Here is an 11,677-nt window from a genome sequence, read left to right on the forward strand (position 1 = left end):
TGCGTTGATTAGCCTGGTTTTGGAATGCAGTTGAAACAAAATGCAAGTATTTCGCGCGTGGAACTTACACCAACACTCAAAATTAATCTAATTTTCTGCTTAGCTATTCTTTTTTCATTCCATGTTTATTCTACGCCTCTAAACGATGAAACTAAAGCTTACACTAATTTGGTGCAAAATTTCGAGAACCTATGTATAGACTGTTTAATTTGCAATAGAGTGACGTGGGAATATTGAGCGAAGAAATATGTTCGTTCATGAAATTGCATCATTTTGCAGTAATTTTACACAAAAAATAGGCAATATTGTTAGAAGTACAGTGAATCGTTGATAAATATCGCCTGCACGCAAGATCATTGAATGACAAATGAACATGAAGGTTTTGCTTAACAATATTTAAGCTTTGTATCATTTTTATGAAATGTTGAATTGCTTTTATAACACATTAGTGCTTTAGTCCGAAAGTTGTGCGTGAGCGAAATGTTGATTCCCTCTTTTCTTTGATCTCTTAGCATTAGACTCAACTTGAGGCAAGGGCGGCATCTAGAGGACAAAAAACACAAAGCTGTTAATCACTTGGTATTTTTTCTCTATTCGTGCAGCCCACTGGTGCAAAATGAGATTCACCATCGATGCACACCATGCAGCGTTATAAAATGAAATAATACATGCAAATGTAAATATGTGTCAATACGCAAGAAAGGATGCAACCGAAATCGGTGTTTCTCTATGCAGAGAGGTAAAAATAAACGTTGAGTTATCTACAATGATTGCTAGCGAGTTGCACAAAATCAGTAAAACCTGTCTCGGTGGATTTTTCTCGCCTTTCTTTGGCCTTGGCAAGGTTGTGTAGTGAGAAGTAAAATCTTCGGGGTGGGCAAAAGATTCTGTTAATTTGACGTAAAATGATGAAACTGTGCAATCCCATTTGCAAGTTCAAAACAAAACTTCAACAAAGAAACAGGTTGAGCTAAGAAACACTTGCAATGCTTTCGGATAAAGATTTTAGCGCGATGTTGCTCGGTCAAAGACAAGCAAAGGACAAAATAAATACACGCTTTCCTTAACTTTCGTGACTGGTTATTACTCGCAATGCTGACAATTTGTAAATTTACATAATATAATTATTCATAAACTAACTTTCAAACGGCAATTAATAAAACAGTAAAGGACATCGTATTGGGTTAGATGGGTTATGTGGGGTACATTGAAGCAGCTGTTGCAAGATTAGTCTAAATTCAGGTTATTGATGTTAAGCCTTTAGTTGTTATTGGCTGCATAGCCGAGTGGTTAGTGCCCTGGTTCGATAGGCGTCGGTTCCACACCCTTCAAGAGCATGGGGCTGTGTCTTTGGCAAAACACAAGAAGTGACGTCGATTGCGTAGTGGCGCCCCTTCGACTATAACCTTTGATTTCTCTCATAATTAAGAGTGACAGTAGTACGCTGCTGCGGAGAGACATGCCTACGGCTCTTCTTAGGGCTATGGCCTGCTAAGCTAAAGCTGAACTATTATTGAGAGACTTAATAAAGAAAATATTCAAACCGATAAAACATATTGTGTAAAATATATTCAGACATCCACAAAAAAACAAATGATGATGCATGAATGAGCAAAAGAAATATGTTCATGATAAAACAAAATCACGTGTGTATGCCAAACCATAGTAATCGTCATAACTGATCATCATACCTCGCCATCAGAGCTATGTGCGTGTAAAAGAAATAGACGTTGCTAAAGGTATATCTTGAAATCTATTGAGTGCTGTCACATGTTACTGACAAGAGCAACCACACGGGCACAAAGCATTACCTGCATGGTAGGTCCGCTTTGTTATCTGCATGTCATCGGTGGTAAATTCAGGAGGCTCAGTAGAGAAATCATCGTTGAATAACGCGTCTATTGCTTCGACTAGAACAAGAAGAGGTAAAAAGTTTTATTGTGTAGTATAGAACAGCTCCCAGTGTGTACTATTTGGCTATATCTCCAGTCCTAAATATATAGCCGAAAACGTTCACAATTTTTGTTTCTTATGTATTGAATGCCGAGCTGTGGCTTGGTTTGCTTATGGTTTAAAAGCAACTTGTCCACCGCAATTATTTTAACTATTGATGAAACCGAAGGTTTTCTCTTGTAAAAATAGAAGAGTGCGCCAAGACTTGATGATGTCGGAAACCTTTTCCATCAGCTGCCAACAACACAAATGGTCAGAGATAGTTTGTTATTATAAATTACACCGTTGCGCATCGAAATAAAAATAAACGATGTTTTGGATGAAAAAATGTTTCGCAAAGGATAAAATAACAAAGCCTAACACTCTCGCTTCCACAGTCCAATGCGAGCTTGCAAAACAGGGTCTACTGTACTGAATAAAACTGGTTTCACTTCAATGTCCAAATTTGCTTTGCAACCTTTTTTCTAAAAGTAAACCAAATCACTATCACAACTATAATTATCGCTTTCGTGACGTCATCATTGACCGGAAGGGCGACTCAACATCGCACGCCCATCAAGTTTGACACATTCAAAAAAAAATTGATAATCTGTGTTCATACCTTTTAAATCTTCAGAGCACTCCTGACGTAAATTCATCATAGAAAAACTTTTGAAATCTGCCGGATCACCGTCTGTCTCAATGACGGGGTCAGAGGTCATCACGTGACGCTCATGTGCAATGGGTGGGTTGGTTAACGGCACTATAAAAAAAGACAAATTAAATGAAAACCATATGAAGTTAAATTAATCCTTTTCAAAACCCAAGTCAAGCGCATAAATAGTTGAAGTTTTATGTGGAAAAATTTTCTGGTCAATTAATTACTATATTAACAAATTGTTGTTTTGCATTTTCTAGAAAAACAAATTGTTAAGATTCCGAGTGTCTTAGCATTTTAAACATGAAATCGCCAACAGAAAGTCATGGTTCATGCATTGCTGTTCAGACAGAGTCTCAAATCCACTTCCGTATATCCTAGCAACCGTTTGTTGCAAGTTTGTCATTTAAACTACTGGCCTTCCTCTTTGTGATTGACGTGTTCATGACGAAGTAAATGAAGAACCATCCACGCTATATCACCAGTGTCAGAATTTCAAAAATCACTAGCAACACAAAAACTTACTGTAAGGCTGGCAATGTATTTCCGTGTTTTCTGGAAGGCTTGTCAGGTCTGTTGCGCTGTAGCTTTGAAGTGTGCTGCTGACCACAGACTGACCTTTCACAGCTGCGTGCACTACTGCGTTGGCAGCCAGGTTAATTCCCTTTGAACCAACACTCACCACAGTCTCGTAGCTCTTTTCCCGCGCATTTTCCAAAAACAAATCGATCTCCTGTAAACGTTTAGCAATTAACTTTGGAAAGATCTTTTATCGGCCGGATGGGATTTTTTGGCGTAATCTTTGTGCTTCTGCAAATAACTCAATTCTGCTACGAAAGTCAGGTGAAAGGAGTTGGTAACTCGATGCCGTGGCTTGGAGGGTCAGGGCGAAGTCTATGGAAATATTTGATCCATTGGGTCCCATGAAACGGAAAGTTGCCCGCGGCGGGATTTGAACTAATGCCACTTTATCTTGCGTTTTTTTTGTTTTGTTTAGCAAGCCTGCAGATAAATCCTTAACGACAAAATCTTTACAATCTTCCTATTTTCTATTTATCACATAGTTTATGTTAAGATTTATATTTCAAACACAAATGTTTAAACGTTTAAAAAAACGCAGAAATACCTCTTCTCGTTTTGACAGATTTGGGTGAATAAACTTTCTGTATATGATCGACGATCCTTTGGTATAGGGAAGCATCAACCAAAACACGGCAATGATCTTCATCTCATAATAAAACGGCAGCCTAGAAGCAAACAACAAAAACAGTGACAACACACGCAATCTTTTCATAGCGTTGTAGTACATTAGTCTTAAGCCAATAATGGGATGGTTAAACAATTACGGATTCACACCAGATTGGCTAGTTCGTTAATTATTAGGCTACCATGAATAAAATATTGATTTTTGAAGAGATTGGTTCACAGTAAGAGGCTTTTGTTTTCTATGGTGTCATGTAAGGTGCTGGTTTATTGACTTGAACCACCATAGTGGGCCTATGCTATGCTAAAAACGTACAGTATGTGCAGGTAATCACGAAAACCCCACTGTTGTTCACATCAGCCTCAAATTTTAACAAAAAAGATCAATAATTTGCACAAAGTGTTATTCTGTGGAAATACTGTAATTCGGATTCAAGTGTGCCAACGCTTGGTGTCCTTTTTGTTTTGCACAAAACAATGCAGCACTAAAAACAAGTAGGCTTCTTGAATACAAGCATGTGCAAGTGAAACATGTATCTTACTAAACATCTAACCATGATCTAACCAAAAATTCTTCTTGATCAAAACTATTGCGCAAGTGACTCACCGCTTACAACCAGTCTTGTTATAACACATTAAAAAATAACTGACGTGTCTTATGACTTCGTAGCAGATTTCGCTTGATAATCGCATACTATTAGGCAAACAAAAGAAATATCTTGTTCAGTATTAAATCACTGGAAGAAACAAAGCCCTCGTACTTTCGTGGGGTCACGGAGTCGTGTCGCATGTTGCAGGATATCGGTGTCGGAATAGTTTTTATTTGTGTGGTATGTACTAGAATACAGAACGCATCTCAACACTATGAACAATGTGACAACACAACAGGTATGACGCAACTTGAGAAGGATCTCACTATGACAATGCAAATTTAAACACAGCGAAACGGCGTTTGTGCTATAAACGAAAATGACTCAAACCTCTAATCACATTCACCGTGATAACAATAGAAATAAGTGAGCAAAAAGCATCAGGTCTAAAATCGGAGGAAAATCTCGAAGTGTTGACTAAGCCGTTCATATCAAAACAAGCACAGTCAAAACAACCAGTCCAAAGCGTAAACGTCTAAACTTTTTTGAGCGAAATTCTAGTCTCAGTTAGACCCCATTGACAAACACATAGGCAACTTGTCAACAAACTCGATAACAAACCGTGGCCGTACAGCCTGTTTTGAAGTGTTCGGTTTGTCAGCATGGCGTTGTGAAGCCTGTTAACAGTTGCTGCGGTCTTTGTCAATAAGATATCAGAGCCCGATTTTACTAAGTCAGTTTGTGTCGTGAGCTGTTACGTTGTTGTAAGACTGATCTTCTTCATTGAACATATTTCCTATATTTTCCTTTTTAACCCGAAAAATTGACCATGCAAATAAATAAGTTCCCAGGAAAACGCCAGTGCACACCCGATCAGGAACTTTAATAGGACATGATTGGTTATCGACAGCTTACCTAACAAAATAAACTTATAAACACGATACACCCATGGATACACATTTGAAAATAAACTACTGGAGGGCATTATCTATGATTGCTTGACATACCAGTTAACTTATTATACTAAAAAAAGTAGAACAGCTTAACTACAGGTTTCATAGAACAATCTGCAAATCTTACCATGACAGAAATATATCAGTGATACTTTCAATAGCAGTAAAAAGTGCAAATACAACCCAATACATCATCCATCGTACCTATAAAGTAAAAAATAAAATTGACGAAAAAGATATATTTTTTTACTTAGTAAATGATGTCTAATATTGTTACTTTGCAGCCTGACTGAAGGCTTCTCAGCGGGCAGTGCAAGCAAGCTTGAAAAAGTATATACTTTTATACAGTAATATCACTGAGATTTAAGCTCACAAAAACGGTACCGGTAGTTTCAAGTCCACTTTTGCATAGTTTTTCCTGTAGGTCAACCCACTTAATCACACCAATTATGCTTGGCCTTTGGTCATAATGTAGTTTAATCCCAACTACCTAAAATGTAACTTTGACAAAACCAGTTTTGCAACAATGATATAATTTCAGACTAATCCATCAAAAAACAAACATAACTCCAACAAAAATCTAAACAAATACATACCTGATTATAAACAATAAATAGTATTAATACTACAAAAAGTGCTAAACTTTTAAATATACTTTAGAAAATATTGCTAAACTTACATACTGACGAACATTGGCTCCTTTAACAGCCTTGTATGATGAATAAGCAGGATACAGTAAACCAGCACCAACACTGCAAAGCAAAATTATGAACAAACTGGTAAAACTATTTCAGCCTAGTCCTTCACAAACTGTAGTTAATTAACTAACTAACTAACTACTAAAGTCTTCTTACCAAGAAAGTTTCATCTCACCATCACAATATAAAAACTATTAAGTAAAATATTACATTGCCAAAAAACAAAGAGCCCAAAATGTAGATACTAAACTCATGTTTAGCAAATAAACGTTTCAAAAACTATACTGCCTTCATCTTCAGTGCTATGAATGTAAGCAATCCCTGACGCCATATAGTTTTAAATTGAATGACGGCTGACCTCACGAGGACTAATCAACATTCAACAAGTTATTATGAGTGAAAAAACGTAATAGAAGTCAACTTTAATATCAAATAAACTTGCGATAATAGTACATTTTGGGCTCTTTTTTTATTAAACTAACCAGGCGTTGCAACTACAGTATTTTGCTCTTAAATATTACATTGTCTTTACAAAAATGTAGTTGACATATTGTTGAAAACACACAGTTGCAAATCACACAATTTTCATTCTGAAGTACATTGCTTACCGAAACATTGATGCACACCAAAACAATATTAGCCTTTAAAGGAATTTTTGTATAGTCACTTTCAGCTCTGCTGAGAACAAGCTCAGTGAAAGGAGGACCATTAAGACTAAAAATGTTCATCCTATTTAAAGCAAATTTTTGTCAAAAGTTTTTATGTGACAATTTTTGTTATGCCTTATTTGATCTTTCTTTGTGTAATTGCCAATCATGTAAATGTAACATAAGGGGTAGGATAAGTAAAAGAAGACTTACATAATTAATCTTGACATTAATGAGCCTCCCATTGTTAATAGAACACCTCTGAAAGAAAAACAGTGCACTGTAACAATCTACTTTATCTTAACGTTGTTGTGTTGCTCTTTATGACACAACATTTACTTTGCACACGTCAATTTCTGAATTTTATATGTGATTGTAGAACATCAATATTTTGATTAAGAGGCTTTTCTTAAGTTTGGTAAATTGTCAGATTTTCAAAACACATGTTTTGGACAGTATATACTTTCCTAAAGTGAATGGTAAACATACAGATATAAGTATAAGTCATTAAAATACAGTAATAATCAAAAATAACAAAGAATAAAAATTATAAGAAACATACACAGTAGCACATCGAAATAGGTCGCACATGTTTTGATCGCAGGTGCACTGCTCAGAATGTAACCTATTTCATCCTCTGAACACTTTGTACCCTAGACAAAGTGTTTTGGAGATGAAATAGGTTGAATCCTTGGCTTAAACATTTGTAACCCTGACGTCATTGCATAGCACAGGGTTTCTCAACCTGGGGGTCGTGAAAGTCCTGTCATGGGGATTGGGGGTAGCAAAGAATTCCAGAAAAATGAAAAATTTTTGCAGAATCACTTTGTATGCAGTAATGTCATAGCAAGGGACTAATTGGTTGCACTGTTCCGAAAGAGAACACGTTTGTAGGCCAATTTATCATCATTTGTTCAAGTAGAACGAATAAACTGAGTCAGCCTATTTAGCCTAACAGTCTCAAAACGTTAGTTGTCGAAAAACTTTGGTCGGCAAAGTAAAGAAAATTGGGGTAAAAGGGAAGAACAAAGTCGTTAAAAACATTTGTCTAAATCAGATTTTAATTATTGTGCAGTTGCGTTAAGTGAATCAGGAGTAAATGTATTTCAGTGTTCATAAATATTTCAGTTCTGTAGCCTGCTTAGTACTTACCATGGACAAGAAACGAAAATATTTTGAAGAGTATTTAATGTTTGGCATTACTTCCATAGTTAGCAACAGCACTGAGAAGCCACAGTGTGTTTTGCGCAATGTACGGTAGTTCTCAGTGCTGAACTTATGAAGACATCAAAGTTAAAACGGCATTTAGAAACAAAGCATTTCAATCACATAAGCAAGCATTTTGAATTTTTTCAACGCCGTTGAAACGCCAAACATTAAAAGTTGTGACATTCATCAATTCTTTGAAATTGAATGTTATTGAAATGTATCTTTGTGCTAATTTTTATAGCTTATCTATAATAGAAAACAGAGCAGGAAGGGGGTCGCAGGCTGTCTTAAACACCTAAAAGGGGTCGTGAACCACAAAAGGTTGAGAAACACTGGCATAGCACAAACAATTGTTGCGAGAATATAATTTCCAGCACATTCTAACGCGCATCTAGAAAATGTTAATTTGTATGATATCCCTTAGCTTCCATTTAAGCAGAAAAGCTTTGGACTTTTACGTTGCTTCAACGATTGATGACATTGAATCAGCATAACAAAGGTGAATTCTTCGCTAAGAATGGATGAGAGTACCTACCGTACTTCTACACTAATCACGCGCAACTTAGTTCAAGTCTTACGTCACAATGTTTAGCTTTAATGTCTAGCTAGCATCTCCGAGTAATATTGATAAGGCCAGGTTGGTTACAAAATTAGATTATACAAGTAGCCTAGACTACGTTTTGGTATTACAGTAAGAAAGAAAAGGCTCAGGAAAAATTCTATAAATGAGAATGAGGACGATGAACCTACTTGCTCGTCATCACTTTCACTTACATAACACGCAAAGACAAACCGAAGGAAAAAAGCCTGGTGAAACGTTGCACAGCAGAAAACAGTAACGTTAGTGCAGAAGTTTTCTGGCTTGTGCCCAGAGCATTATGACGCAAGAAGCCACATGACCTCGTTTGATGAAAGTTAATCAGTATGTGGAGTATTGGGCAGCTACAGGGCGATTTGACCCTTCAAGCGCATGTCGTTGGTCTGATGAAAGCCTTTCAGAGAGACTTGGCTGAAATTTTAAAAAGCCTTCTAAACCGTAGCTATAGTTCTCAAATGGCGACGAATTATCAAGAAAAAGTATTTCAGCATGACGATCGATGTTAAAACTGGTGTGTCAGCCGTGAGACTTAATTTGTCCGCCGAGATAGCTGCTCAGACCAGACACGTTTTTTGTACGCCATCAACAAAATCGAATTTCGAGGCCTGCAACCTATTTCGCCTCCTGAAAATATCGAGAGAAATTCTGAAATGTTTGCAGCAACTCCAATCAGCAACTTCGGCTTTGTTGCATTTTTCTCTTGATCTTTCCAGGGAACGAAATCGGAGGTCGAAGTGTTCAAGGGACGAAGTAGGTTGCACCCTAACTGCCTGCTCAAAGTATTCTTTGCAGTGCGGCATGTAGCAAGCTCTACAACAATAAGTGTGAGAAGCGACATAAAGAAATGCTTAACTGGCCTACAGAGAACCTGCAGGACCTAAAAAGTATAATTAGCTTAAAGTTATATACTATAAGTTATATTATATTAAGTTTGCAGGTTGGCAAGGCTTGTGTATATAAACTACTACTGTTATACGATGGATTTCTATGAGTAGCCTATATATATATATGATATTAAAATGAAATGAACTAAGATTTTAAACACTTACCAAAATTATCCACCTACAACGTATCTTCAGATTCGCTTTAGCTTCACAACCAGAAATGATACTATTTCTAGTTGAGGCATGGCAGAATCATGGTGAAAAAATAAAATAAAACAAAAATGTACAAACTACTATGCCTTTGCCTACAAAAACTAGCCTAATAAGTGTGTTGAACAATGCAATTTTTATATAATAATAATCATGGTGTTGCAAGCACAGTGGTGCTTTTTCACCTTCATGATAACTTACATAGCAATATTAAAAAAAAAAAAAAACGAAATAGACTACCAGCAAGGAAGTCATAAACAAGAGAAAAAACACCAAGAAAAACGAGTCAATACAATACTACCTAGAGCAAGGGTCTCAAACACGCGGCCCGCATGCGGCCTGCGAGAACATTTTCTGCGGCCCGCGTCGAAATTTTGAATTCTCAAGTATTTGACAATATTTAAGTGCCACATATCTTTTTTCAGATTTGAAAAGTTAAAATCACTCTTAAAATTGCCTAAAAAACCTGAAACTACTCATCAAATTTCACTATCACATCATTACCATTTATGCGGTGAAAGATCTGCTATTACGTCACATTGCCTATTCACTTCTGTAAAGTTGTCACAATAACGTTGGAAATTGCGTCAGTCATTTGTTAGTGGAATTGGTCATAGGGTAGGCTAGCCAGTAGGCTAGCCTGGGATTGAATAAATTGCTATAGTTTAAAAAGCTAAATTACACATGTCTTCTGCTTCAAAAAAAAGAAAAATCACAGACGAAAGGAGAGTTTTTCAAGATAAGTGGGAGGAGTTATATTTTGTCACCGCGGTCAGAGATACTAGTTATTGCCTTATTTGCCAGCAAAAGATAGCTGTTATGAAGGAGTATAACATGCGTCGACACTTCGAAACAATGCACCGTGATAAATATGATGCTTACCAGGGCAAAGTAAGAGAAGAAAAAGTTAAACAATTGAAATCAGCATTTTGCAAACAAAGAAGTTTCTTTGCCAATATTAATAAGTCCAACGAAGATTCTGTAAAAGCGAGTTTTGTTATCAGTGAAATGATAGCAAAGTCATCACGGCCCTTTACCGAGGGTTTGTTCATAAAAGAATGCCTTGTAAAAGCAAGTGACATTTTATGTCCAGGTAAAAAAAAACTGTTTGAAGGCATAAGCTTATCCCCAAATACAGTTGCAAGTAGGGTCACAGATTTAGCTGCAAATGTGGAGAAACAATTAGTTGCGACGGTAAAGGACTTCGAAGCATTTTCGATAGCCCTTGATGAGAGCACAGATGTGTCAGACACTGCACAATGTGCTGTGTTTATCAGGGGTGTAGACTGCATTCTAAATCTGACGGATGAGTTTCTGGAATTAATACCATTGAAGGGTACTACAACTGGACGTGATATATTTCAAGCCTTGGAAAAGTGCTTCGAGAAACATGGCTTGCCATGGGATAGGCTTGTATGTTTGGCCACAGACGGTGCACCAGCAATGCGTTCTAGCAATGTGGGTGTAGTTGGATTTGTGAAAAACAAACTAAACAGTCTTGAAACCGAAAGAATCAACTTTGCTAGTGTACACTGCATTTTGCACCAAGAAGCCCTTTGTAGTAAAAGTCTACAAATGAAGGAAGTGATGGATGTTGTAGTTAAATCAGTCAACTTTATACGATCTCGAGGGTTGAACCACAGGCAGTTTAAATCATTTCTGGCAGATATGGACTCTGAGTACGGTGAACTACTTTATCATACTGAAGTAAGATGGCTGAGTCGTGGAAATGTTTTGAAGCGTTTCTTTGCACTCAGAAATGAAATCGCTTCATTCATGAAAATGAAAAACAGGGCAGTTCCTTTGTTAGCTGATGCTACTTTCCAATGCAATCTTGCTTTCCTAACAGATATTACACATCATTTGAATGAATTGAACTTGAAGCTTCAAGGTAAAAAACAAATTATTACACAGATGTTTGACCATGTGAAATCGTTCAAAGTCAAACTACGTTTATGGATGAAACAGTTGGGTGAGGGGAATTTGGCTCATTTCTCAACTCTGAAGTCTTTAGGAAAAGTTGAAGCCGAATGCATGAAAGAACATACAGATTTGTTGTCTAATTTACTTCAGCAATTTGAAGTGCGCTTTGCAG

At 36.8% G+C, this 11,677-nt stretch overlaps 1 protein-coding gene across 2 annotated transcripts; it reads right to left on the bottom strand.

Moving 5' to 3' along the window:
* Positions 1-395: 395 nt before the first annotated feature.
* LOC145765227 (receptor expression-enhancing protein 1-like) lies at positions 396-10,995 on the bottom strand. Of its 2 annotated transcripts, XM_082577011.1 has the most exons (10): positions 9,538-10,995; positions 6,895-6,942; positions 6,016-6,088; positions 5,464-5,540; positions 3,717-3,837; positions 3,116-3,323; positions 2,555-2,695; positions 1,812-1,910; positions 802-887; positions 396-543 (listed from the first exon to the last, which is right to left on the bottom strand). In XM_082577011.1, the coding sequence occupies exons 2-10, from the start codon at positions 6,924-6,926 to the stop codon at positions 454-456; spliced, it is 927 nt and encodes a 308-aa protein (XP_082433137.1). In that variant the 5' UTR covers positions 6,927-6,942; positions 9,538-10,995; the 3' UTR covers positions 396-453. The 2 variants fall into 2 exon arrangements, with proteins under 2 accessions (XP_082433137.1, XP_082433138.1); XM_082577012.1 differs by lacking the exon at positions 802-887.
* Positions 10,996-11,677: the final 682 nt, after the last annotated feature.

This window comes from Aplidium turbinatum, chromosome 2 (assembly GCF_918807975.1).
Source record: "Aplidium turbinatum chromosome 2, kaAplTurb1.1, whole genome shotgun sequence".
Classification (NCBI taxonomy): domain Eukaryota; kingdom Metazoa; phylum Chordata; class Ascidiacea; order Aplousobranchia; family Polyclinidae; genus Aplidium; species Aplidium turbinatum.